Source organism: Taurulus bubalis, assembly GCF_910589615.1.
Source record: "Taurulus bubalis genome assembly, chromosome: 5".
Taxonomy (NCBI): Eukaryota; Metazoa; Chordata; class Actinopteri; order Perciformes; family Cottidae; genus Taurulus; species Taurulus bubalis.
Genome location: NC_136593.1, coordinates 7,976,029 through 8,003,778, shown reverse-complemented (window position 1 = coordinate 8,003,778; position 27,750 = coordinate 7,976,029). Strand labels below are relative to the sequence as shown.

Sequence of the window (27,750 nt, the reverse complement as noted above, 5' to 3'; positions counted from 1 at the left end):
GACTGCTTTCTCATGAGATTGGAGGCCAGTTCTGTTGGCAGTAAGATGAGCCGCTGATTGCATTGCCTGCTCCACTCCCTCCACAAGTCTCTTGGATGGAGATGGAGAGTATTACTGGACAACAGCTCTCTGAAAGTACAGGAAGATTACTGAACTGAGCACATTAAGATAGACCACACAAACAGCATTACTCACCTACCAGGTAGCAGGATGACAGCAAGTGGGAGAGAGTGAGACAGAGAGAGTAAACAGACTTTATTTGTCCTAGCTGTCTCCAGCTCGAAATTGGTGTCATGAATTGTGGTTGCCAACTCACAATTTTGGCATGAGTCGTCGGCTTTCAGGCTTTGTCTCACACTGCTCAAACTAATCTCACGCGAGGAAGTCTTGCAAGGCATTCGATCTTAAAAATATATAGTTAGATTGGTGAAATAGGCTTTCTCTGCACACAGGACAGAGTCTTAGCAACAGGCTTCTGTAGACACATTTCAGCACCAGGGTGGGTCCATAAACATTACAAACCTCAAAACAACTAAAGACCTTTCATTTTTAGTTCTGCCTCATTTACTTTGCTCAATGAATCTTAATGTGATTAGTGATGAACATTTACTAGGCTAGATTAATTAGACTAATCAGTGATCCCCATTAAAAAGTACCATGGATCCTATTGTCAGTTTTACTGGCCTTACAAAGCCACTGGCCATGGTAGAGCAACTTGTAACCTCTATTGCATTGAGGGACGGTGGTATTGATGAAGTCAAATATTTGACATTTGTCTTTTTTTTGTGCCTCCGCTCCGCCTACATATAATATGTTTTTGAATTGTCCGGAGGGAAGTTCTACAAATTTGGCACAAACGTCAACTTTGACTCAAGGTAGAACTGATCAGAATTTAATATTCAAAGGTCACTGTTTCCTCACAAAAGATGTTTTTGGACTTAACTCAAGAATTCACATGCAATAATTATGACAATTTCATACAAATGTCTAATTGGATAATAGGACATTTTTGACAGTCATAGATGTAAACTGCAACTTGACTGGTTGGTGGAGGAATACAACTAAAAGGCAGTAATTATGTAAATATTTGTTTAAGTTAAAAGGATCTGGAGTTCTTTTATGGCTTACAGCTGTTCGTAAGATCCTTTCATCTGTGTTTATCACATACCTGTAGCTGTCACTCAGCAGCTGGAACAATATGGGCATCTCCAAAGTGAGAGAGGCACTACCTTTATAATTATTCATCACTATTAATTATCCCGGACACAGCGACATGATCAATCAGGATCTAACGGATCTAATTGACCTTCTGTACTTTGCTACACTTCAGGGGACAAGTAAACTGTCACACACAGAACACAGGTTGAAAGTCTACCGTCAAATCACCTATATCCTCGCAAAGCCAAACCTTTTCTATAAATGGTTGTATTATTACTGGGATGTTAAGGGTTTGCTGCTTAAATTCAAAGCTTCACAGTATTTGCAGTGTTATTATTATACGCATGGATACTTTCCCTGGACTCGACCACTCTAATCATCAGATAAATAACAAAATATGGCAACTATAACTATGAAAACGTACCATAAGTCACTGTAGTTAGATCAACCTATCACACTACACACAGGCATTTTACTGTTAAGAAAACTGTAAATACAAGTGATGATATTTTTCTGTCAACACCACATACATTTTGGGTGATTTATATTAATGTTTTGAAGTACAATTGTATTGTGGGACTTAATGCTTTGTGGAGATAAACCTTTGTAGATCGTTTTTACTGGTCCAGGTTTTGTAGGTTTGCGGTGAATTGAATTACTTTTGCTTCCCTCATCTGAAAGTCAATGTGGGTTAAATGGGTTTTTGGTTTTGACGGTAGCAAATATGTCAGTAAATACCGCTCTTAAAAGACCATTGCTAACAAGTGGCTAAATGACAAAACGTCGTTGATAGAAAAGTAATCCGCCTTTACCTTAGCTGTGGTGACGTTTAAGTCACGTCACCACGGTGTAGTGTGTTTAGCCTCACGTTGCATTCTGGTGATTGCATTTACGCTGTAAGGTTAATTTGGTGGTGTTCATTTGGAAAGATTAGTTGCTGAACAAAATGTAAAAATCATTATCAACTTGTGTTCACCAACGTTTCTGCAATAATCCAAAATCCCATTGGCTTTTTGTCAAGGGAACCAGTGTGATGCTAACTTACCAGGTTGATCTACAGAATTTGTGATCCCTGCAGCACTTTATTGCGGTGGAGGCAGAAATCTCAGAGGCAGGCGTCTGAAAGACAGGCTTTTCAAAAACCTTTTACCTTGTGTGGAAAAAGCTTTACCAGCTAACTAGCTTGGTATGTGATAGCTAGCAAGCTTGTTAGCTCGGTTGCTAATGGAACATTACGTTATTCAGAGGATGTATTTCCTTAATCAACTCTCGACTGTTTGCAAATCATTCCTCTTCTCTGGACATGGTTATACTCAAACAGAGGAAGTTAAATAAAGCCGGATCGTGCAGCAGAGCTAATACGCTGGACTCTGCTCTCTGCCTTCAAAGGTCAGCAGTGTCAAGATGACTTGATTTTCTTTAACGGAAGAAATTTGCATGTCAAAGTTTATCAAAGCTGAACTTAATGCATAATCATTAGCGCAGATTGACTCCACCGCTGTGAGCAAATCCACTGATTGCCGAGATTGTGTGTGACTTGGCCCTAATGCTGTCAATGATATCTGTTATTGTTGTATGTATTTACATTTTCTGGCAGAAGCCACACCAGTGGGAACCTTATTGTGTGTGGTTCTCAGCAGGCTAAATCCTCAACACAGGAAAGGAGTCCACTTAAAGCTCTGCAGATCCAAGCGTTGTGATTTCAGGACTTACTATAATTGACCACCTCTGACTGCCAAGCTGAAGCTTTGGGAGCTTGTTGGCATGCGCCCAAGTGAGCCAACCTGCAAATCTGAGTGTTTGTATGATACAAATATGGCACACTGCTGATTTTTTCTCTCCTTTTTTTTCCCCCTCCAGAATGCGGGAGAGAGACCTACAGAGCATGTGCAGAAGGGCGCTGCTGCTGACCGTCTGTATGGTGTCTCTGTGGGGACAACTGACCAGTGCATCGTCACACAGAAGCCACATAGGTAACGTACAACACAGTGTGTGTTCCTCAGGGTTATTTCTGCAGGGCATCTTGCCCAGACTAACCACAGTCTGCTACTGGCTGCTACCATCAGTGTAAGTGGAGAGGATTAAATAAACATGCTGGTATCATTTTGTTAATTCATATTGTCCCTATTTCAGTCAATTCCCATGAATAGTTAAAAAAAAACTTTTAATGTATTTTGTAAAATAATGGGAGCTTTTGACTACCAGAAGAGCTGCAGAAGAGACAGCAGCATCAGACTGTGAAAATATACCAGCAGGATAGATAAGATAAACAAGAAGCATGAATTACACAATACATTTGCAATATCTTTTATGCGTTTTGCTGAATCTACTTTAATGACTTTTAGATTTATGAGAAAACAGAACATTACTCATTGAATGTCCTCGCATACCTACTTTTTGAATGAATTCATTTCCCCAGCCATGTATGTGGAGACAATAAACTGACTCGCTCTGTTCGTGTTTAGCGCTTTTAGAGAAGGTTTTATGAAAACAAATAGGAAAAAAACTACTAAAAATAGAGATTTTACAGCCATTAATTTTTACCCTGAATAATAAATCCTCACAATAACACCATAAGATGCATCATACAGATATGATACAATCGATAATGTCATCATAAATAATATTACAGCACGTCACTTGTAGGGTAAATCCAATGAATTATAGTTCTGTCACTGACGGCATCCCGAGAAAACAATCAAAACCAATTCCTTACAGGTCAGGAACATGTGTTGGCCACAGTTCACCTCGCAGACTTTTTCAACAGTAACTGATACAATTAGCCGAGCTTTCTTGGGGTCTCTGCTCACCTGCAAAGCACAGATTTACCTTGAGGTTGCAGTCATGCAAGTTAAGCGCCACGTGAAAAAAAGTAATGCCAGTACAGTAAGTGTAAGTGTGTGTGTGTGTGTGTGAGACAGGGGACGATACCTTTCAAAGTTATTTCCCTTAATGGGGAGATGGCCTTATCCCTGGGCGTATCGGTAGGAACTGTCACCACACATTGAAATAATGAGTCTTATTCATGCCATGAATGGATCGTGGCTGTGTCTGGAGCCGGTCCTACCTCCTGCCATGGCGGCCCTGCTGATGCCCCTCCTCTCTACCTCCTTCTGCTCACATGGATCGTGGTCCATACCTACTACTCATACTACTACTCTGTTGCTCTCCCGAAGGTTTCTTCCCTTTTCTCCCCCTGTGAAAGGGTTTTTACTATCTTTACTTGAGAGAGTTTTTCCTGATCCGATGTGAGGTCCCCGGACAGGGATGTCGTATTTGTACAGATTGTATAGCCCGCTGAGGCAAATTTCTATTTGTGATTTTGGGCTACACAAAATAAACTGAATTGAATTATTCTACTAGAGGCCCACGTTGGCTGGAGGGACACAGCTCCACGTTAGCTGAAAACATGACCAGCAAAAGAAAATAAGTTTTATTTCATAGAAGTCTATGAGAAAATGGCCCTCCTTCTTACTTGATTTATAACCGTAGTAAACATTGTGAACATAAGTTTATGGTCCTAATCGCCAGTTTCAAGTCTTCTTTATTACAGCATGATGTTCATTTATTAAATCATGGTCCCATTGTAATGTCACGGGTTGTCCCTAGGGCAGGCTAGGGTGGGGCAGTGCGAGAGAGAGCCGGAAACAGGCAGTCAAACAGTATAAATGAAAATAATGATTTATTATTCCATTCCACCGGCAGTTCCTTTTAAATCAAAAACAAAGTCTATGAATAAACATAAAGCGTCCCGGGGGAGAAAGGGGTTATCAAACAAAACAAAACTCAACACTGTACAGACCAAGGTATAGGGTCCTCCTCTTCGTGGTCCTGGGAGCCCTCCTGCTCGTCCAGCTCCTTTTTCAAGCCTCCCAGCCCTGCCTCAATTAGGGGCCTTAAGCACCTGCAGCTGGGTACGTGGTGAGGCAGTATGGGAGATGTAGTGTCGCCCACGGTGGCCATTTTGTGGTGTGGGTGCTGCTCAGTTGGAATGTAGCGTCCCTCCACAACCTGTCCCCTTTGTGATGCCACACCATTTAGAGTAAAATAGACCGTAAAGCATGGTATGCTTTAGGGCAGGTTACTGTGTAATTATTGCTACCAGGTGGCTAACACAGTGTTGTCCAATCAGGTTGTTCGTGATTTTGTCTCAGCACTTTAACCCTGTCATAGTTTATTTTAGTGCATTAAAGTTCATTCTAATTGTTTTGTTCACCTAAAAATGGCTATTTCAGTGTTTGGTTGATGGTCTTTGTACTTCATCACCCGACTATGACCACTAGACAATATTGAACCTCCCTGCGGGAACCCAGCTTCCCAATAGGTGGTTACAGCTGTTAGAGCCAATTAGAAGGTAGAGTAGGGCCATACTACCTGTAATCTATGGTCCTAATTGCCCCTGAAAACAGCCATATAACCGTCTGATAACATTCAAAGCTGGTGGTTGAAGACAGAAGAAGAAAAAGCTTTCTTTAAATGTTTGATGAGTTCCAGTATATGTGTTAGTATGTTCATTCACACTAGGTACTATAACTGTAAAGTATACACAGTTTACTAATCTTCACATACTCAAGAAATACATCTACTTTACTGTTGTGTACTCACAAGTAAAAGTCAAGACATGAGCTCAGAGACAACAGTGACTCTGCAAAGCTGCTTCTGGTGTAGAATTTGGAAAGTTAACAATCAGGAAGCCGAATGTTTGTCCAAAGATTTACCATTTCATGGTTTTGTTTCATTTAAAACCTTGTCAAATGAAGTGTGCAATATGGATGAGGTGTGTAGTGTGTATTTTATGCTCAGCATCTTAAAGGCAGAAAAAGCACATTTTCCTTATAATTACAATCAAGAAACATGAGGTAAAAGTACACTATAAAGTAAGTCCACATACTGTTGTGTACTTTAGTTTTTCATGAAGAAATCTAATAGTTCACATTAAGGGAATTGCTGCAACTTAAAATTATGTTTTATACAATAGTGTAGTGACAATTTTGGAAATGCATTTCAACACAACAATGTGCACAGCGTGAAGAAATGCTTTTCTGAGTTTAAAGAACTTAAATGGTCGGCTCAGAGCTGAACTCGACTTCATCCAACACCTTTGAACTGGAGCGCTGATCGCGAGTCAGAACATCAGCGGTCAGCCTCACTAATGCTGTTTTGGCTCAGTGGGAGAAAATCCTGCAGCCAGGCTCCGAGGCTGTAAAAGCAGCATGAATGGCCACCGCAACTCCATATCGCTCGCAGGGGCACCACATGTTTACTTTCCACCTTCTCATGTGACAATCTAATGCATGGGTAGGCCACATTAGGCATGCATGCCACCATTAGCATGCAGTACCAATGTCACACGAGAGCAATAAGTGTGCAAAGGATGTTTTGTCAATGTTGAAGTGCCCTCTCATCTGCATGCCGAATTACATCAGCAGCCTGTTATTATGGGTATTCCGCAAAGACCAGCTTTACAATTTCTTCCGTATGGCCCGTTGCATTTTTTCCAGAATTTATTACGTTTATTGCCGATGAACACGATTGGTGGAAGGTTGGTCGGGGTAATGATTTCAACTCCGATATGGATGTGTCCATAAGGATGGCAGCCTTGTATAATTACAATGGATTTTATCACGCTACGTCTATATAGGGATGGAATAAAGTCAAAGATCCATCTGAGATCTAATTTTGATGTGGTGTCATAATTAACCTTCATGTCGAGAGGGCAGGCACTTTGTATCAAAAAGATTGACGCCCCCGATCTAATCAATACATTAAATATTTTCTGAATATACTTAATGATTACTAACAGAAGAGGGGTAAATCCCACTTGTGTGACTGCCAACATGTTGGATAAACAGTTTAATCTTCAGGCTTACATCGCCGACTCTTCCCACTTTTCTTTTTCTTTTTTTTTGTGTGTGCGCATCCCTGTGATTTATTCGGACGGAGAGAGGGGGCCAACACAAGGAGCCGGGCCCCGTTCTCTCCGGGTTGCACTGGCCCTTAGGTAATCACGCAGCCCGTGCCTGAGCTACAGAGGTCAAGTCAAGGTGGACCTAGCAAACAAACCTCTTTAGCCCCTTTATTTATTGAGGTGGGGGCTTCGGCAAAGCAATCGAACCTTTCACCATGGCCTGACTGGAGCATGCTGAGCTTCCAGCGCGCACACATAACCCCTGTAATAAGACCACTCCATCCCCCAGAGCACCATCTGCATTCATTAGCTAGTCATGAAAGAGTGGCGAGGGAGAAGAAGGGTGAGAGGAGAGTGGTCTGGATAGAGAGTGAGCGTGATAACAAGTACCCTTCGGCTGTGCAATTTGTTTTGGTACTGTCGATAGGCTTTGGACTGATCATATGACCGGGTCAAATTGCGGCCTCATTACTTAGCTATTTAGATACTTGGATACTTTTTCTTCTTCTTCTAAACAGTATATCACTCCGTCCCATTTGAAAAACAGTAATCAAGCTCTCTGTAGTTTCTTGGTCAGTGCCTGCGAGGGGAAACGCTGAAATGTGGTAAAGAGGAAAAAGGGCGTGAAAAACATTTCCCACTGAGGCTGTGATGCAAAGTGGCAGCAGCTCCCCCTTTTGAAATAAAAACGCTCCAAGCAGTGCCGTTTACAGGTCGTAAACTGTGTTACATTTTTAAATATAAAGCATTAAGCCACATGGCTCGTGGATAACTCCACAAATTGGAATCAAAATGACTTTGGAGCTCAGGTTTACGTTGGGTTTATATCAAGGTCCCGTTCGACATTCACATGCACACAAGGGGCCGTGCTGCCTTATTAATAAGATGGAACTGCGCGCTGGCTCTCATTTGAATTCAGAGGAATATTTCCATATTTGCTTATGGTAGAGACTTTCTAAAAACAGTGGGATGCACTCTAATGGTTCATTCTCAAACAGATTTTTCGTGCTTCAGGGGATTTTTTTCGTATTCTCTCAAATTGGCTCTAACTTTTTTCCCTCTTCATTTTCAGTGTTTCATATTAGGAACAAATCGATTCTCCGGAGCACAAATGAATGGAAGAATTCAATATACCTATCAAAATTTTAACTTAAAAAAAAAAAAATCATTGCCCCAATAATATTATGAAACATGTTTTGAGAAAATACATATTAAGATGTGTTACATTATTAAAACATTTGATTTTGAATATGCTTAGTAGATAAATTAGAATTGTTTCCGTGTTCCAGCCTTGAAGGAAAAAGGCGGCAAAGAGAGCTTTTCCTGGTTGATGGCTCTTGATGAAAAACAGCCAGCCGAGTGTCAAAAGACTTCGATTATTTTAGAAATTCCAAATAGTATAATTTCAGACAGTCCAACTTTGAATAGCTCTGTGGTAGATTTAGTCATTGTGTTTTGAACAATGAACATATTTGTTTTGTTCATAGTCTACCAGTAAACAAATATTAAAAGCGATGTTGCAAATTGCAAAATGATGTTGTATCATTATTAACCACTTTCTGCTTTTCTCTTTATTAATATTCTACAAAGCCTCAAACTGACAAAATGTAGTAAAATATTACCACGCAACATGCCTGACATTTTTGCTCCATTTTTCAGTTCAAGGATTCAGTATTTTCACAACGAGATGATTTTATAAGGTCAAAAAGTATTAATCGAAGGAAGAAAAAGACCAAAAGAGTGCAATAGAGGAGGGAGGACAACCATCTGATAAATTTAGCCTGACTGATAACAAGCCACTGATTTTACTGGCTTGTTCAGTTTACACAAATCCACGCAAAACAAACACAAATTCAGATGAGGAAACATTTTGGGGGGAAATATGTTTTTCCCAGCCAACTGGATCCTGTACATTTTCTACCTCATTATTTCTCATCAGAAGCTCCAGCACACAAGTTCCTCCAGTTTACTGGCCCGTAATGAGCCCAGCAACGCAGTGTATCTCTGCTGCTGGGTTGCAGCATACATCAGCCGGCACCACACTCCTCCGCACAGCAGGTCAGCGTGGAACCCTTGCCCAGGGGTAGCATGACATTATACCAATCGGCGGAAGAGCAGGTCACCCCGGCCCTGGGGACTGGTGGGGATGCGGCTGCGGAGCATTCGTCCTGACATTTGGAGAGCAGGTGGAGGACACAATGGTAGACGGAGATAGCGAAGTGGAGGGAGATTGAGATGGAGATGTGGGGCTGTTTGAGATGCACTGTGGGGATGACAGGGGTCAGCTCGCCCCATCTCCTGGTGGCAGCTAGCGAGATTAGAAAACCATCAAACGTCCTGTGCTATACGCATCGGAATGGCAGCTGTATAGATGAGCCATGAGTGTCTGTGTGTGGCCCTGTCTGTGTGTGTGGTTGTGTGTACGTGTGTGGTTGTGTTGCCAGCGGAGGGCAGCAGGGGGAGAGTGTATGTGTGTGTGTGCTGAGAGAATGTCAATAGTTTTATTCACTTGCTTAGAGGAAACCAAAGTTCCCTCCTGAGCTTGTTCTTTTTATCATGTGGGTAATGTTATGGTGATAAACAAACTGAAAAGACCTTGTAGACTGTACATCTGCAGAATTTTTTTAGGGAATTTTTGGTTTCATACAACAAGATTCCTATTTATACTCGGAGGGAGCTCAAAATGACTGCGGAGGCGGTGCGTCTGTAAGCATGAAAGATTTTAAAAACAGGATTAAAGATCATTTGAATGGTAAATGATTTTGAATAGCGCATTTATAGTCTCTCGACCACTCAAAGCGCTTTAGCACCACATGTCATCATTTACACCCATTCACACACCGATGGCAGGGGCTGTATTGAGTACTTAATGTTCTTGTCCTAACACATAATTCTGTGATTGACAATTTGGTTTTGTTTCAAGTTTATCGTCTCTTTATGTTTTCAACTACGACTGTTAAGTCTGTTGTCTGTGTCTTTATGTGGTGACACTTGTCAACGCCATCTTGGCCAGGACCCCGTTGGGAAAGAGATTCTAAAGTATATCAAGGGTTATGTTCGGAGTTGCATACTAACCTACTGCCTACTACATCAATCAGTATGTAGTGCTTACTGCATACTAAATCAGTGTGTAATTAACAGGAGACTGTTCACACTGACGTAAACTCAAGCAATACGCATTCTGTGCTTCACATAATCTATAGTGGCTCAAGCTACCTTTGAAAAAAGGTTGTTTCAAATTTGAAAAAATATATTTTTTACTGTTGAATTTTAGTGTTGAATACGTTTTCTACAGTAAAAAAAAATTTCAATCGTAATTATTAAAGTAGATATTATCCAACCGATTATATATTTCTACCGTCTGCCTCGCAGTCCTCCGGTGCACAGACTGAGGAGACGCAATGCATTTTGGGACGGTTAAGTATGTTTAGTAAAGTTGCTGATCTAGTAGACATCATTTCTCCCCCCGTGTGTGCAGTTAAAACGCACTACTCAATGTTGCGTCATACATAGTTTGAATAGTAAGAGAGTCGTATACAGTTTGAGGTTGAGGTATTATTATTTACATTTCAGCTGCACTCGCCCTCAGTTTTAACAAAAAATTAAGCAATTCATTAATTAGTTTTCCTCCCAGACATCAATAAGCATATTAACACATTGTAAAAGTGCATCTTGAGAATGATAGTTTTAGATAATCTACATTTAAACTGTTAGCTCATTTATAACCTGCGTTTTTTTATTTATCGGTATCTGTATTCTGCCCACATTACGGTCAGTTCACATCTGGTCAGAGTTTTCAAGGAAATAGAAAAAGAAAATGTTACATCTTAAAGTAGACTCTGTCTCTGTGTTTTATTGTGGCACACAGGATTCATACTGGGTCAGAATCAGATAGGCAAGCAGTCTTCTATCTCCATCTCCTCTCTAATTACAGCTTAAATGTAAACCCATTATTCCGGGCTACATTATGAGTTACCTCTAGCTTTTCTGAAACCCCACGAAATGAGGATTTGGGGATTTTGATAGAAATCGAAGGAGAGCCTGGTGATAACGATTTGAGCTGATGAATGCAATTAGCAGAGAAGTACTAACAGCATGGCGGTAATTGGGTCTTACAAACTAAAAGCCTGCCCTTATCCAGCAATTAGAGCAACCTCCTTTAAAGTTAGTCAATTGTATTGCTGTTAATGGGCTGTGCTTGGATGAAGCTTAGCACTAGGAGCCACAGTCCCCTTTCAAATTATCCACTCCTTGTCTCCGCTCTTTTGGACCTTTAATGTGTTGAAGAATTTCTAAAGCGATTAATTTGTTAGTGATGGTGATACACTGCTCTACAGATGTTGCTGTATAACATTCACTTTGGAATCAGTAATTTATTAGATGTGATGTATCATAGATAGGTTCAGCTTTCAAACATATTGTTCCTATATGCTCTGGTATTCTTTGCTATTCATTTTAAAGTAAGGACGGGAAACCCTTAAACTTAATGTGAATACACACCTTCTGAATGATAAATACCTCAAATCATTTGACAGACATTAATGGTATATATACCTAGATAATTTAAAATCAACAGGATCAAAGACCATATAAAGGTACATTCTATTGATGTAAATTCACTCACAAATATGTTTTAATACTATGATTTTTTAAACTTTATTACAATTCATCAAAAACTGTCTTTTCTTGACCAAAAATATGAACTATTGTAGTGTTATTTGCTGGTCCTGGTGTCAAAGGCCTTTTTGGCAAAGCACAATCTCTTTGTAGACTCTGTTCCTATGTTCATGTTGATCGACGCTTGAGCTCCTTAATACAAATCCCATATTCAATGTACTTTATTTTCCGCTCAGATAATTGTTGGTTTATTATATCCTTCTTCAAGATACAAACCACAAAATGCCAAAAACATGATACATAGAGTTATTATTACCCTACAGTTAATGCCTACCTCCGAGCCTGAGTTTGCCCTTTCCCGCATTCCTTTATGGGTCATTTTATTAATATCTTACTGTACAAAAGGTCACATTTTCTTTTTGAATGAAGCTAACGCTCATAAAACAGCTACAATAAAAAGTGTGAAGAGAAAGCAGCCGTGTAGGTCCTCTGCGCAAACTCCCATTAACTCCCATTCCTATTAACTCCCATATATGTTTTTATTCTTCAGTGGTGACTTCTACTGTCCGAAGTAACACTTTGTTAATTTTTGGAAAACAAAAAAGTGATTTCAGAGAGAAGCAACCAGAACGGTCTACAATATGCATATGAAGGATATATACAGAATGTCAAACTGATTTAGCAGCAAAAACTGGTTAAAAAGATAAAGAATGAAGATGAAGCTACAGATTGCAGACTAAAAGTGAACCGAGACAGAAGCCAATGACATTAAGGAACACAACTGTCTTTGTTCACTGCTACAATCATGAACAAGCAAAAGCAGCATGTGTACACAGTCAGTATACTTTCAGTAGCTAGCATAGTAGAAAAGGCCTAACTAAAGATCTGATTACGTACTCGAGAAACACAGGACTTTCATCAGGGAGAACACAATGTTCACAACATGCAAGTCTTGCGTGAAAAAATAAAGTTGAGATTGACTTATATAATTAAGTTATTTTAATTAACATATGTAGGTTGACGTACGTAAATTAAAACAAGTCAATATTGACTGTAACCATATCTTTAAAACTGTGACAGTATTATAATGTGTGCTTTTTGCTGGTTCTCTCCAACAGTCATCATATGTCAGGTCATTGTCAAACAAATGTTTCTGTCGTTTATGTATGAGGATGTGTTGGATCTGTCATAATTGCAAGATGAGGTTGATACGGTGGAGGAATTCCTCATCGGGTGTGATGTATGTAAAGAAAATATATAGGTAACATTTTGATAGCCGAAAAGCTTGAACAATAATTAGGTGCTGAGGTGATTGGTTGGAGGCTCCTAGCATCTTGAGCATGTTTTTGCTTGAATCCCCCAAAAATCTCATTATCCTCCCAAATTTATTCTGAAGGAATTAGCAGCAGCATATATTCCAGCATGAAATCGTAGATTACGCGTTTTCCTCTCTAATGTCTACTTCTATAGAACACTTCAAGCTCACACATATTTAATAAGCCGCCGTAGGCTAGAAGGATGGCACATGCTAAAGCTGGGGTTTAGTTATGTTACGCTAAATGCTCTCCAAATGGTTTCTCGCCGAGTGTCTCCCGTGAGTGACGCACACACACTGGATATGTCTCTAAGAGTGTATCATAGCAGTTTAAATAGCTTCAAAGCTGCAGGCAGCGATGTCTGAGTCATGGTGGAAACAGGTGCAGACAGGTGCAGCCATACTTAGAGAAGCCTGAGACGTTTGAGCAGAACCAGTCAGACGGAGGATGGATAGAAAGAAAAGCAAACAAAGATCATATATTTCAACTTCTTGAACTTTTTTGGGAAGGTTTTCATGCCCACTGTCGAGCTCTAAACTAGTGCGTGAACGTTAAAGATAGCATTTACCTGTAAAGCAGGTGAAACATGAGGAAATAGATCTGAACTGATGGTCCTGGTAGTTGGAGAGGGGCTTATAAACTCACTCACTACCACAGTGATTGACTCAAGGGAGCTGCCCCGATCTTATCAAACATATTTTATATTTACAACCTGATGTCTGGATGGTTCCTGCAGTGCGTGGCGGATTACAGACTTCAAAGAGCATCGACCACCTGCTGAGTTTATCAGGAGTTCAGGCAGAAGAATCATAAAGAAAAGTTAGGAATATGCAAGGAATGTACATCTTTCTGTTATGTTCCTATTTGCAAGTTACAAAAGGCTGATTAATTATGAATCAGTCTAAATGTATGCCAGTATCCAAATCATCAGAGCACAATTTAAAACAAAACTAAATACTGGCATGTGCTTTACAGAGAAGTTAAATGTACCTTTTATAACAAATATTTTCAAACTATAAGCCTACTTGCATGCAGATGTTTCTGAAAACAAGAGGAGGGAAGTTATATTTTACCAACAGCTACAGCAGCAACAGTGGCTGTGACACATACTTAAATTCCTCAGTGTCAAAAATAGCGTCCTTTCTTGGAGTCATAATTCAGCTAAATCTGAACACACAGACATGATACACATATTCTCATGAATCAGTGAGCACATCTCCGTGTCTATCAATCCGATTAGAATTCAAAAAGAAAAAGAAAACTGCTCCTAACTACAGCACTTGCTTGTGAATCACGTTTTTACATTTTCATCAGTATCAAAGTAATGTAGTGATAGTTGTCTGTATATGCATGAGTACAGTGCAAACAGGAACGTCTAATAGCATATTCATCATCTTTTCATTAGGGCTAATTTGCTACTGCCTAAAAAAAAAAAAAGCAAGCCTCATGATGTAGCCTGCAACGTAACTCACTGAATCAACAGTGTGGCAACGTTAAGCTTCCTGTTTACATCCCCCAACACATGATGGGAACTGTTGTTCTACAATTCAGTTTAGGGCACAGTTGTCTTGATTTTGCCTGATTTTGATGAACACATTCTGAGCAATGACAGCTAGCTTTGAGCAATGACATGTTCGCCATGATCAATGGAAATGAATATTGAGTATTTTCCTTTTCACTCTTCGGGGCTGTTTCTTGCAACTCTGTCGTCATTAAGACCGGTTCCAACAGCTCACCATCTGTCTCTAAATGGCACAAAGTATTATTTCAAGATGTCGGAGAACATGTCGGGAAAGTTTAATGTCCTCTCTCAACGCTAATTCCTTGTTTTTACTATTACAGATATGCAGCGCCCAATCGTAAATATAATCCATTTGCCTTAACAACTGTCCCCCGAAACCTCTTTTCCACGCAGTCTGATAATATAAATCCTGACAGACATTTATGAGTTCTCATCTGTAGTCAGGCGATGTTGAGAGGGAAGTCGGAGAGGAACTCGTCAGCTGTTCAGCCTTGGGTGGTTTCTTTTTTTCTTTTAAAGTAATGCTACGCTATGGCCGGGTAGTTATTCACTAGAGGCTGGATACTGACTGAATAAAGTGAAATATAAGCTTCTAAAATGCAGTACATCAATTGCTTGCCTCCATCTTCCGGCTGCGCTCCATGACGTTTTGCCTTCTGGCTCACACCTCCTCAGGAATGAAGTGCAGCGCCGGGTTTCCACATCGGACCATAAAAACAGCAACCGAGGCTGAGCATCAAGTTTATGTGAATGGACTGGAGCATAAAATGTAATGGGTGGAACCATTGGAGTTCTCCTGAAATGGCTTTTTTTTAAAGGTTTGTCGACATATTTTCGGCAAGATGGTCTATTAAAAAAAGGAACATTTATATTGAGCTGTCAGTGGGTGGACAGGTCAGATGCTGCTTTAATAGTGTCCACAGGCAGCCCACAATTCAGCAGGGGATCAGTGGCGATGGCTGCATCGACGCTAACAAGATGATATTGTTTTCCAGGGTCGAGGTTTTCATTTAGAGCGACTGGTTAAATATACCCCTCAGATAGCAGCATTGTTAATGCAATTACATGACAGTCTGATTTAGAGGAGAATAATCTCTGATCCTCAGCTATGAGTCATTTAAAGCCAACTATCCTTCTTGTTTTCAAACTTTGCTTGTTGTTCTATGTTTGAAAGCAGTCTGTTGTCTGCACCTAGTCCTCCATGTGATGAGGGAGGATCCATGTACGTTTTCAGATCGCCGTGTCCCTGTCATCGTGACAGAAATATACAGTTTAACTGGGGACCCCCGTCCCCTTTTTAGTTGAACCAATCCTTTGTGTTTCATGACACTGTGTCTGTCACTCAGCTCTGAAAGGCATCAGTGGAATCTGCTCAAGATGAAAAACATGGGAATCCAGTCGGAGAGCAGAGACGGCAGCCGTTTAGAGCAGACATGACGTCTGCTTGACAGATAACCGGCGCGTGTGCATGACGGATGAGAAACCAGAGGAGTAGAGAATCTCCGGCTTCTCTTTTGTCTGCCTCTGTGGAGACCAAGCTGTTTGATTGCTCGATAGGAAATTCACTTTCATGCATGCTATAATATTAATATCATGTGATACAGGTTACTGTAAACCACAGATGTTACTTATAAAGCACAGCAATCAAGTATCGATCACCTGAGATGAGTGAAACAAAAAACACTTACTTAAAGGTCTCTGGATGCTCCTTCAGTCTGAAGTCAAGGAGTTCTGGACTTAAGACACTCTTAGTTTGCATCAAGAAATATTGTGTTGTAGGAAATGTAATGCTAAAAAAAACATCTGGCTGCACAGTTAAGTGCATTCACTAAACCTGCATAAATGCAACAAAAAGAAACTTAACTTTAAGTGTCTTTGAGCATTTGGAAAAGTGCTATATAAATTAAAAAGTATTATTATTAACTTTCAAAGGGAGAAATGTACTCCTAACTTCACTGCTAAGCAAATTTAGGGTTTAGGGTATTGGTGCTCCTGTGCTATTTGCATATATTTACCTTGGAAACATTTGGTGCAAAATGTGCCCCTTTCTATGCAATTGAGCCTGATTGCAAAAACTGTCAAATTCACAGTTTGCAACGCTAATAGTCTCATGCAATCACAAGTAAATTATTAGCGTCTTCTGAGAGTTGGTGGTAACTGAAGCTAAGCATTTATAAGAGTTTTCTCTTTGCCGCGTTTCAATTCATTGCCTGAAGTTTTGGAGAAATGCCTCTGCACCTCACCTTGACATAAAAGCAACATTTATACTTTTCCACATAAATAATTGCAATTGTACACACAAAAAGGGAAACTCGCACAAAGCTGTCATATATTAGGGGTGTATTTTCACTGTAAAAAACCCAATTATAATATTTTTTGTGAATGACCTTGAGACGGGCAGATAGCTATTGGAAGTGATGCACACTTGACGGTGCATTTAGCGGCTGCAATCCATTCTTTGTGAATTCGTCCCTCAGTTTTTCATTGTGTTCATCCTTGAGGCATAACAAACTATTGTCATGAATGTGTTATGCTTTGCCCAGGTGCTCGTGTTTGTGTGTGCACAACAAAAGATACAAATGAGATACGAACAAAGCGGGGACCCACTCATCAAAACATTTGTGTTTCAGCCGCTTTAAAGGATGCCGCTCTCCCATGTATAAAAAAAAACAACCTCCTGGATTGTTGAAAACCTTGCCAGTAACCCTCATCCAGGGAGAAATTATACTTGCACAAAACATATTTGTTAAAGCAATTTAGTATAATTGAAGTTGGTTTAAGAAAGGGTCGGCCATGAGCACCACTGCTTTGTGTCAAAAAGATTTCCCCTCAGACATCCACGACCCTTAGCCTTGTTTTGTTTTTTAATTCTGAAGAGAGAGGAACAGTTTGGGGAAATAGTTGTCTGCAGTTTTTACATCTACACAGTAATTTGTGAGGATTTTAAATCAATGTTGCTTGCTTTTCATATCCTATTGGCTTCAATTAGATTTTGAGTAGCACAGAAAACAACTCAATAAATGTTGTCTGACTGAATGAGAGAACAAGTTGGAACAGGATGATAAAGGACTCCTTTTTCCTTTTTACATTACAACATTGCTGATCAGTGCAGAGGTCAAGATGAGACATTTCACAGTTTCTGCTAGTAAAGACAAACAAGAATGACATTGCAGGTGTCTTTTTAATTGCTGTGTTTTCCATTTCAGAATTAATGCTTTGACTAATACATCAGCCTCAAGTGGAGTACCTTCTAATATTTAGAGGATGTTTTCTAGATCTTAATGTAAAACAAAATACATGTAGTGATAGACAAGGCTGGGATACCTGTGTCAGACTGTTTATATTGCTTGCACTAGAATCTCTCTTGCAATATCAAGAGGAGATGAGGAAAAATGTGTTATTCACTAAAAGTTGCAGAAAATCATGTGATGAAACGAGAAAAAAACACTATAATGGTTCTTTGCCGCTGTTTCTGAACATCCCTTATTACATTTCCAGTGACTGTCTAGAGAATGAGTAACCGTGTCAAGAAAACACTGTCATTGAAGAAGGTTTTGAGTCTGTGTATGAGTCCTTTTCTGCCTCTCTGTCGCAGCAGTCCCTGGGTTTAATAACTTCAGTAGCCTTTCACTTATAAAGCTGTATGATTCCTTGAGGGACTCCAATTGATCAGTCAGTGGTGGGCTCTAGCATCTTGGCAGCTAGATGAATGGTACTGACATGGACTTCATCTAAACCGCTAAAGCATACACTCGGGAAATGTAAGGACCCACTCATCTGTTCCTATATTCTTTCTCTATAGATTGTCCTCAGTGAGTCAAAGATTAAAACACAGAAGGAATTCTGCCACCAGAAAACAGACCTATGAGAATAAAGATCTATGAGCAAGCTATGCTCACACTTTATTTTTAGACATTGTAAGTAGTACGATCTCAGAAGCGTAGTGTTGCAGTTGGGTTGTGGTTGGCTTGATTCTCAGTCTGGGCGCTCTCACCGGAATAATAAAAGCACTGAATACGATATGCACTGCAAGCACTCCTTTAGCGGTACCTCACAGGATTTGCCAACCTGTTTGTTAATCTTATATTTCGTCCAACCTGCTATAACTTTCATATCATTTTCTTACCATCTCTGTTGTCGAGAGGCAATGGGGAAAATGGGAAATAGAGACTTCACAGATAACTGTGTTTATAGGGGACGAGGACCACTAAAGTTTTCCAAATTGACGATAACTTTTCATATTGACCCATATTACGGTTTTATGAACGATGGAACACTATTGTTGCTTACTATTACAAACATGACTTGTAAGCCCATCTCATCTGCCACCTCTGTATGGTCAAGGTTGGGCTAAAATAACTCTACAACTCTGGTGGTCATGATTAATAAAAACAAATGTCAGCATTTAGCAGGAGATAAGAATGCGAACAACACAACCCAATTGGCCGCTCAATTGAATGTAGTTTTGCGGCGCTGTAGCAACGTTACTTTGTCATTCAGCTATTTACTCTCCTTTTAGCTCAGTTTTGTTCTCCACCAACTGCTGAGGGGAATATTTTACTCTTTAGCAACTAAATGGTTCACTTTGTTCACCAGCTAGTGGCTAACTTTGTTTACTGTTTGGTGCTGTTCAGGTAGCAACCAGCACCAATGAGAGGGGTATGTCTGAAGTTATATGCTAAAAAATGCTGAACTAAGTCAGGTGATAATTATTTGTTGGTTCGTCACTTCAATTGACACCATTCACATTATTTCTCCACATTTTTGGAAGCCTAAGCCCAAGCTTCTTGTCCCTTAACATTGTTCTTGCCTGAGTCTGCACCGTTGCCATATCTCTACAATCTAGAAGTAGAGTTAAGTGTTATCTTGAACAATATTCAGGTTGGGAATTCCTGGGATTTCATTTAAAACTAAACTCCTGCTTCAGTCTCTCTCTCAGTTATTTTCTTGGGTCTTGCTGGGCCTGATTGTCGGCTCAGCAGGTTTACAGGTGGATGGAAATGAGTGAATCGTCTCTGAATATGGTAATATCATTAAACACTAGTCTTGTGAGACTTCTCTTCATATTCCTCACCAGGCATAAATGTTTAATAAACCAATAATAGTATGTCTTTGGTGTGTTTGCAGCCCCATTAAAATGTTTCTTATGTGGCAGCAAACCATTTGAATTGTGTTTTACCTGGAACTATTTTAAATACACACACACACACACACACACACACACACACACACACACACACACACACACACACACACATTTCCTTTTAATTAGTATTTTGTCTGTATGAGATTAGCAGCCATGGTCTTTAAAAATCCCAGGCTCAGTTATTAATGGAAAAGATGCTGCAGTTAGTTGTGTTCAGCATCTTCAGAGGCTTTTTTGAGTCAACCAAAATGGGTAATCGCGATCTGGAGCAAACAGTATGATTTTAATCATTATTAATTCATAGGCTGTCTCCATTTTATGGCCTACAACCTCTGTTTTTATGGCTTCTGCTGTTTCTGCGGTCTGGGCCCGTGGCCAGGATGTGACTCTTTTTTTAGCGTTTTGATCTGCCTCTGCATTTGCCGACTGGAAAAGGCCGGCTGGCAGCACGCTGCATGAGGTCGGACTGAAACAGAAAATACAGACGGCATGTTTTGCTCATCGTCCTTCTGTGGTGAAAGCCGACTGAAGCCGGACTTGTTGCGTCATGCCTCAGTGGATAAATAAGTTTGTTTCCTGTCATGAAGATGTGTGGGCGGCTGTGGCTCATGGAGTAGAGAGGGCGTCCTGTAACCGCAAGGTAGCCGGCTCCATCCCTGTCTCCATCCCTGGCCTCCTCACACACCGCATGCCGACGTGTCCTTGAGCAAGGCGATGAACCGGCAGCTCCACTGCTCTTAAAGCTCAGGATGGGTTAAATGCATAGGCCAAATTTCATGTATGTATAAATGTAAAATTACAAAAAGTATGGAAGCCCATTTCCGCCTGTAAAAGAAAAAAGTGATAGTTTCGACTTTCTATCTCATAATTATAACGTGCTATCTTATCATTTATATCTCATCATTTATCATTTATATCTCATCATTTCGAAAGGGTGGGTAAACATTTTTATTTGATTTGAGGCTATATTTTTTGGGCACTCAAAATTATTGGTTTCCAAGGGCTGCAAAGTGTGATCTCTGCTCAGTTTAGATGACCCGGTTCTTGATTAGTGTGTGTGTGTTTTATAAGTGACTGTAAGTGGCTGTGTAATTGGTTTGATTATTAAAACGGTTAAGCTGTAATGTACTTCAGTAATTACATTCCTCCATACAATCTCCGCCCCCCGAGTAGGCGTGAAGATGTATTGGAGTGTACACAGCTGATAACGGTATAAATCCGGTCCGTTATTCACTGCTTATCGATCCCTCTGTGGTTCAAAACACAGTCATTACAAAAAAGATATCATATTTTGCCCTTATCAGTGTTTGTGTTGTTCTGGTGCCGTGGATGAGCGTCGGAGCGGCGGAGCTCACCATTAAATTGCCTTATCTGAATATTTCACTCGTCTGAGGTCACGTAACAGGTCGTTGACATTCAAGACTCTGTGTCTTTTCTTGTTTGGTAGTCCCTTGATGAATTCAAACATTTATGTCCACTGAGCACCTCGAAGACAAAAGAGAGAATATTAGTTTTCGCTGAACTCATATTTAAACAACCATGAGACATAACGTGTTATTGTAGATGACCTTCAGTGTTTTCTTCCAACCGTATAAACCAGCACACGTTTTGTTTAACTTTGTGTTACACATCATCAACTTTCATGCTGCAGACGTGTTTGTTACTATTTATAATGATATTTAGGGCGTGTGCTTGAATTACTAACGGTGACTGGTAACAACAACGACACCATGAAAACTATTCATAAGTCATAAATGTGATTTTGTTACTGTTGTAAAAAAAACAACAACAATGAGGACATTTTCAACTGTAATGACTTTGACCAATATTTATTTTATTTATTCATTTTGTATTCATGTTTTGCTTTTATTTGGTGGTGGCAGTAGAGATGCATTCAAAAAATATGAAAATCAATACCGCTCTTATTTCTGTAAATGAAATATGAAGCTAGAACTAGCATCCAGTTATATATTCAGATAGACATACTTCTACGATAAGTTAATATTGTGCCGGCCAATATTAGGCTTCGGCTCTAACGCTGTCTGTGAAATCGCACATTTACTGTGGTTGAGAAGTGTTGATTGGGTTTCTCAGGGTGTAGGAATTACTGACACTGTCTTACTGTATCACTCCTGTAAATAATTAATTTCAGAAGTTCTCACTGCATACCAGCATAACAGCAAGGTTTGCATATGAAACACAAAAAGCTTCCCATCCCAATATAGTTTTAAAGTTGTGGATGTCAACTTTAATGAGTCCTTTGTGATGTTAAGCAGTTTTTTTTTTTTCAAGGTGGGTCTGTCTTGTGCTTCCAATTTGCAGCCTTACTGTTTGCAATGTTGTTTTACCATCTGTCTTAGCCTCAGCCTTCAAGCTTAGCCTGCTGTTTTAGACCCCAAACATATTCCGCCAGTGGTAACAGATGAAATGTCTGCAGGTATGTTTGACCTTGTTTCAGAAAGACAGTTTGCAGAAATGTTCAAGAAATTGGCAGTTTTGGAAAGATGTTCACTAGAACTGTTGCACAAAGAAAATGTATCTATTCCAGGAATACATAAACAATTTCACCCCAATGACAGACTCTTTTTGGGACTTAATAATCATATATTTTTGAAGCAGAATTCTTCCTCGGTGTCACAATGACATATCTAGCATCCAATGCATTATTTTTTATTATTATTATTTGATTCTGGCTTATTGCGATCGGTCAGGTCTCCCTGTCGGCAAAGGCAACAACGCCGTGCTTCTGTTTTTCTTATACATCCCCCGTTGTGCTTCTATTACTGTATCTTGTGCTTGACTGGCCAGGTGAGGAGGATCCGGCCAGTCATGCAGCTGACAGGTGGAGCAGTGTGTTGTTCTTGATGACTCCCTATCTGCGGGTGAGATCAATTGTTTGATTGCTGCAGAAGCTGAGAGCAACCTGTGGCTTCATTCTAACCTGCATGAATAGTTCTTTGATAAGGACAACAGGAAAGCTCTTCACTCAGTGACTGGCAACAAGTTCCAGTGCAGAAATGAATGTACACTGTTAAGCAACGATAAGGTTCAGTGTCCACTGGGATGTCTCAAGGACTTTCTGAGCTGGGACCGGATTTATTTTGACAAATTACTGCCTATTTTTAATGAATACGCGGCCTATACTTGATGATTTTTTTTACAGAGGTCAACTTCAAAACCCTGTGCATACATTAAAATTACATATTTAGTGTCAGATTGACTTTGGCCAGTTGTGTACTTAACTATGAGCATCCCACTTTCCAAGAAAAGTCATCCATGTCAAATCAATGCTTTTAATTTAATCCAATCCAATCTCTTTATGATTAATTCACTGCGGGTGAAAGTGACTGGCAGCCAGTTGAATTAAACAGATCATTTTGTCATTCAGGATGACATTTTGGAATATAAAAACATGTGAACGGAAATTGCCTCCCAAATGTAAAAGTAAAAAAAATTATAAAAAAAAAGCCAAGGTAAATGCTTCTCTTTTACTCAGCCCCTCTTTTGTCATCATGTTAGTGAACTGCTGCATGAAACAACACAATATCAATTTAAAGAGAGTGGTGGGAGTGACAGGCAAAATATGCAAATTGAAAGGAGAGTACATCCATCAATTTGTCTTTTTATGTGTCAGAGGATTCACACACTGCAAAGTCTTATTTATAAATGCCCTGAACCCTGATAAAAGTAATGACAGGTCTGTATTTTCTTCTTTTAGCTTTGTCACAATATTCACCATGAACCGATGCACAGCGCTGTGCAGCACACAGTGTTTGACACACAGTAGTTATGAATAACCGACTGCTTGTCAGAAATCTTTTATCATCAGTTTCATTTAATCACCACTCGCAGGAATTCATCTTTTGGTTTTAATACGTTCGTACGTGCAAATTGTAATCCCTTTATACGACACAAGGCGGGAAAAACCCTTTATAATGTATTAAGGAAAGTGCGTTGAGGAGTCTTATAGTCGGAGGAAAGAAGCTGCTCTGCAGTCTGGTGGTACAGCTGATTCTTCTGTGTCTGATGGCAGCAGGGTGAACAGGCTGTGGCTGGGGTGGGAATTGTTTTTTCATTTTCTTTGGACTGTGAGCAGGCACCTCCTTTCACCAATATCACTGATTCTTGGTAGAAGGGTAACAAGGATCTTCTGGGTGGTTTTATTCACCCGCCGCATACTTCAAGGTCAAGTTATTTCAGGTTTTGCTTTCAGCCAAATTCCGTTGAATTGCCTGGTTTTTATATTACATAACTTTGCAGCTGTGAAGGCTCGACAAGAATTTTTTTATTTTCCTCCGTTAGGAGCTAAGTGTATTATGGCATATTTGTTATTAAACGTGAGGAATGCATGAGGACAATCCTCTTGGCCACTATAATGAAGCAAACACAAATATAACATGTTATATGCGTTCACTAAATTAAAAAAAGCAAAAAACAAATTATAAATAACTTGACTTTACTTTATTTATTTGATGTGGACATCAAAGTGGCATTAGAATGCATAGCATACATCTATGCACAAAACAACAGATGCACTGTGTTAAGTGTATATAGCGAAATGCTAATTTACAACACTTGTCCTAAGGAGGCTTTTTTTTAAAATAGAATAAAATGTGATAAAATAGAATAAAAAAGAGAATACATCCACAGGTACATTCATAGATACATACACAAAGTACAAGTATGTGTTAAATGGGGGTTAAATGTGTGAACAATGTTGTTTTTCTCTTAATCATAATTTAAGACCTTTATTAAAAACCTTAAAATTGTGTTGCACTTTCAGTTCTGTTGGGAGACAGAGTTTTATCAACCTAATTGTGACCACATATAAATAATCCTTTAATGCGAGGAGACAACCTCTACAACTTGAAACAGATATAAGTGCCATATGTCCAGGTGTACAGAAAATTAACAGTGTATTACCGTTTTAAGAGAAGGTAGAAACAAGGTGAGTTTATTCTTTTTTTTTCCCTCATCTGTGCAGGTTCTGGTTGCATATTGGAATTTATCAATCAGGGATCGATGCGTATGATTGTAGTGCAGAGTGCTCGGCTTCAGAGAGGTATTGATTGGCTGAGGGGTTCGGCCTCATGCCAGTTCTCATTAGTGGTCTCTGTCCTTTCACCTCTCTTTGTCTCTCATCTCTCCCTCTTGCTGATGTCGCTGCTTGGTGATTCTAACTGATGACAGCCCTAAGTGCTTTAATAGAAACATATTGATCACAGGTGTTGTGAGCCATTTACACACACACACACACACACACACACACACACACACACACACACACACACACACACACACACACACACACACACACACACACACACACACACACACACACACAGCACAGACAGCCTTTCTGTGTGTTACACTTCATGACTCTCACACTCAGTTGCTCGCATTGATGGCATATAAAGAGAATGGTTTGTACTGGGAACAGGGTGACCCTGGTGGTTGGACAGACCATTTTACAGCCAGAGAACCTCATTGCTGCTCTCATCGTTGTTAAAGTGTCCTTGAGCAAAACATTGACCTCTTAACAGCAGAGAGCCGCAGCTGCATGCATTCATGTATGTTTGACTGAAAGGAGGTAAATATAATGTATACACCTCAGGTTGTGTGAAATATGTCCAAAGGGTTTTCTAAATAATGAATACATGGTAAATGCTGCATGCAAAGGTTTCTTGCCACTAAAATACTTGTTCAATTTAAATATATTTATATTTGTTATGGCTCTTTTCATGAACCCTTTGACTTAGAACAAACTAGTTCAATCGTATAAATTCAAAATCAGAACACATATTAATAATGATACGAATACTTAAATATAAACTATAATGCAATGCACAATATAATGCAAAACAAAACAAAAATACAGTGAAAAGAGAATTCATCTCACATTTTAAAGAGAGGGAAGAAACTATAATGCTGATTACTAATTTTACATAACCCTTTCCACATTTTGAATTAAAAAAAAAAAAACCTTAAAGAAAAAGTCTGACATTTTGGGAAATGGGGGTAAAATAAAAAAAAACTCACCAATCAAGGTCACTAATTAGCACATTTTATCTCTTTTGTTTAATTCAAGTTAAGCTAACTATCTCCTGGCTGTAGCTTTAATAGAGCGGGTTCAATCGTCTCATCTCACACTCTAATAGCTTAGCATGAAAAACAAATGTGTAGTATGTTTCCCATAATGCAAAACCATTAATTTCTCTCAATTGTATTTTTCCATTTAATTAAGTTGAGGGTGTGGTCCATGTCTAACTTTGTAGTCATATTCATTATTTCACCTTAGTTTAGTTCTTTCCCAAGTTTTCAATACACTTTCTCTGCTGGATGGTCTCCCAGAGACCGTACTCAGTACATCGTAACAACAGCAGTTCATGGTTGTTTCTTCTCATATGGATCGTTACCAGCTCCGTCTGACTGCCGCGCTCTGCTCTCTGACCTCTCATCCTGTCTACGCTGCATGGCGGTATAGGGTCCAGGCTCAGAGTCAGCGACCTTCGCCAGCAGCTCCAGTTTTAATCAGCAGCTCTTTCCACACGGGCGGCCTCCGACCAGCCGCTTCCTGCACCTTAATGAGCCGAGAGTCCCAGGCCAGAGATAGCCGCAGCTCGCTCTGTAGCTTCCTCTCCTCCTCTCCACATCGCAGCAGAGTGGGCGTACATACAGCGAGACTATATCCAATGAAGCCCATCATTGTACAAGACTAGCAGACAAGGTTGAGAACATTTTAAAAGGCTTTCAGTATGACATCTTTTCCTTGACACTATATAATTTTTGACAGCTAATTCAAATATAATGCAGGAGTAACAGAGAAATATTATCTCACTGTGTTACCGTCTTGATTTGTGGTTTGTAATGCTGGCCAGTTACAATTGGTGAGCTCTTTCTAGATAATCAGTTTGTTTATAATGATTGTCTTTGCTCATTGCACCTTTTGTGATTGCCGATTGTCCATGGGCATCTAACCCTTAAACAAAGTTTGAATATTCTATTCAAGCTATCCCAACTTTTGAAATTAACTTTGATCGGGGGGCTGGCTGGTGGCTTAAAGATAATCACATCAAGGGCATGGAGCCTGACCTGTTTTTGCATCAGTAAGTTTCTGCTCGGTCAAAAGCACTCAATCGGCAATTGTTGTCTTGCCTTTTGTGGGAATGTGAATAGCACCTTATTGATTGGAAGCAAAATGTTTTTAATGTTGGAGATGAGATTTCAGGATTGCTAGCTAATGGGAAGATGGGAGCTTGCTGCAATCTATTTTCAAGTCGAGTTCCAAATTGAAAATCTTTACAGACATAATTAAGGCTTATCTGAAAAGAATGTCAAAACTTTTCAAATGCTTTTTTATTTTTTATTTTCACCCATCCAATCCTGATTGTTTCGTGTAAATACACCAACGTGCTCAGAATAGTGATGAGTCTATTCAGAAAAGTAATGAATATAAAATAGAGAGCAGTATTGATGTTTGACCCAACTTAATGGGAGTGAAAACAACGTCCTTGTAATTGATATTGTAATGTTCTTCCACCTGAATAAGCAGTTAAGTGATGTTAATCAAGTCATTTTCGAGAAGTATATGTGTTTGTGATGTTATATACTCTATATTAGTCTTATCCCAATGAGTAAATTATCTTTCCCATCCTCTGGTTGGGGTGCGGGGGTCAGTGGATTAAGTGTGTTGGTGGCAGGTGTTCAAAGTCAGGCTCCTCCCCCTTGGGGGGTGACCTGGATGTATAAGTAGCCATTGGATTGAAACAAGACTAGCTATTAGTGGGATCAATCTTCTCCTCTAACTTCCAGCAAGAAAGTGAAGAAGATATTTTCCTAAAGGTGTTGAAGTAATACAATGTCATACAAAATACTTGCTCAAGATGTATGTGTGAAGTTTGTATCAAGTACTATCGTGGAATGTTGACAAATATGTGGTATACATCTTGTATATTTATATTCCACCTGGGCACACAGACCTCCATTGTTGAAAACACATCAGTGAGTGTCCCTTCAGTAAGATTAACATAAACAACTCCATATACGCCGCTCTGGTGCCGTAAATAACCAATAATGTGTATTA

At 39.7% G+C, this 27,750-nt stretch overlaps 1 protein-coding gene across 1 annotated transcript in view; it reads left to right on the top strand.

Moving 5' to 3' along the window:
• Window positions 1–3,019: 3,019 nt before the first annotated feature.
• The window catches only part of LOC306736627 (chemokine-like protein TAFA-2), a gene marked incomplete at both ends in the record, with an annotated part of 91,038 nt that continues 66,307 nt past the window's right edge, over window positions 3,020–27,750 (top strand). Inside the window, one exon of the mRNA XM_079218279.1 lies at window positions 3,020–3,131. Coding sequence (XP_079074405.1) covers window positions 3,020–3,131 — 112 coding nt within the window. The remainder of the gene's footprint in view (window positions 3,132–27,750) is intronic.